Here is a 1676-nt window from a genome sequence, read left to right as displayed (position 1 = left end):
GGAGATCTCTGTCGAGAGACTTGGTAGGTGGAAATATACATAAATGCATTTTGAAAAAAGAAAAAATGGTATTTTTTAGAAATCGGATATGCATGTATGTATACTATGTATAAATGCAATAAAACTCTATCATTTTTTAGATTATGACATGTTCCGAAACGCATTGAGCTTCTCCATTCTGATGCCCGCATCCAAACGGTGTCTTTGCATAGTCTGTTCCTCTGATGACGCTTCTTCGTATTCAAGCCAAGTGTCGCGATGTCTTTAACGATGAGACCGATCCTAATCTATAGTTACATTGCAAAGAAAGGGTTTCCTAAGGGTATGACCGAACCTTTTTAGGTTGCCTACGTATCCCAAATAGGAATCAGGTCTGTACGTAGTTCGGGGGTACAAATGAAAAGAAAATGATATGTAATGTGATGTGACCGATCCTGACTCAGGCTACCTACGTATCCAAATGGAATCAGGTCGTAACGTAGTTAAATTACAATAAAGGGGTAAAAGAAAGCAATGATCGAGCCTGACTCAGGCTGCCTACGTATCCAATCGGAATCAGGTCATAACGTAGTTCAATTACAACATAAAAGAAAATTAATAAAAGGACCGAATCCGGTAGGGATTGCCTACGTATCCCACCAAGGGAAGTCAGGTCGAATCGTAGTTCCAGTTACATGAAGATAATGTTTTTGGGATTTTCTATTACAAGAGACTGGACCCGATGTGGGTTGCCTACGTATCCCACCGTGGGAAGTCAGGTCAGCGTAGTTCTATTACAATAGAAATGTAAATTACAACGGAAAAGAAAAAACTAGCTTGGACATCTTCAGATGTAGTACTTCTTGACCGAGTCTGAGTTGATGGGCTTCGTGCTCACTTTACCATCCATTTCTGCCAAAATCAATGCTCCTCTTGAAAGCACTCGATGAACCACGTATGGACCTTTCCAATTCGGTGCGAACTTCTCTTTTGCTTCGTCCTGATGAGGGAATATTCACTTTAAAACCAACTGCCCTGGTTCGAATTTCCTAGGCCTTACTCTCTTGTTAAATGCCTTTGACATCCTGTTATGATAAAGCTGACCGTGACAGACCGCGTCCATCCTTTTCTCATCAATGAGCATCAACTGTTCGTGTCTACTACGTATCCATTCTGCATCGTCCAAACCAACATCTTGGATAATCCTTAGAGAAGGTATCTCTACTTCTGCGGGTATCACAGCTTCGGAACCATAGACCAACATATAAGGAGTTGCTCCTGTGGATGTTCTAGCCGTGGTACGGTAACCAAGCAAAGCATGCGACAACTTTTCATGCCACTGCCTGTGACTGTCTGTTATCTTCCTTAAGATCTTCTTGATGTTCTTATTTGCTGCCTCGACCGCTCCATTCATCTGTGGTCAATAAGCTGTGGAATTTCGGTGGGCAATCTTAAACTTTTCACAAGTCTCTCTCATAAGATCGCTATTGAGATTGGCTGCATTATCTGTGATAATTGACTCTGGAATCCCAAATCGGCAAACTATATTGTTGCGAACAAAATCTGCTACCACCTTCTTTGTTACTGCCTTGTACGTTAAAGCTTCGACCCATTTAGTGAAATAATCGATGGCCACCAAGATGAAGCGATGCCTATTTGATGCAGGGGATTCGATAGGTCCAATCACATCCATACCC

At 41.8% G+C, this 1676-nt stretch overlaps 1 protein-coding gene across 1 annotated transcript; it reads right to left on the bottom strand.

Annotated features, from left to right (window-relative positions):
- Nucleotides 1-826: 826 nt before the first annotated feature.
- LOC132644081 (uncharacterized) lies at nt 827-1393 on the bottom strand. Its single transcript, XM_060360633.1, has 2 exons — nt 1094-1393; nt 827-979 (listed from the first exon to the last, which is right to left on the bottom strand). Exons 1-2 carry the CDS (start codon nt 1391-1393, stop codon nt 827-829), a joined length of 453 nt encoding a protein of 150 aa, XP_060216616.1.
- Nucleotides 1394-1676: the final 283 nt, after the last annotated feature.

The sequence above is a fragment of the Lycium barbarum genome, chromosome 6 (assembly GCF_019175385.1).
Source record: "Lycium barbarum isolate Lr01 chromosome 6, ASM1917538v2, whole genome shotgun sequence".
NCBI classification, from domain to species: domain Eukaryota; kingdom Viridiplantae; phylum Streptophyta; class Magnoliopsida; order Solanales; family Solanaceae; genus Lycium; species Lycium barbarum.
Note: the sequence above shows the minus strand (reverse complement) of the source record. Positions and strands in the feature narration are given on the sequence as shown.

What these genes read in the sequence shown, in the direction of transcription:
- LOC132644081 (XM_060360633.1), bottom strand. Translation starts at nt 1,393, where the DNA reads ATGAATGGAGCGGTCGAGGCAGCAAATAAGAACATCAAGAAGATCTTA. An exon ending in ATGAGAAAAGGATGGACGCG is followed by an intron (nt 980 to 1,093) that starts GTCTGTCACGGT and finishes TTCCCTCATCAG; the next exon opens with GACGAAGCAAAAGAGAAGTT.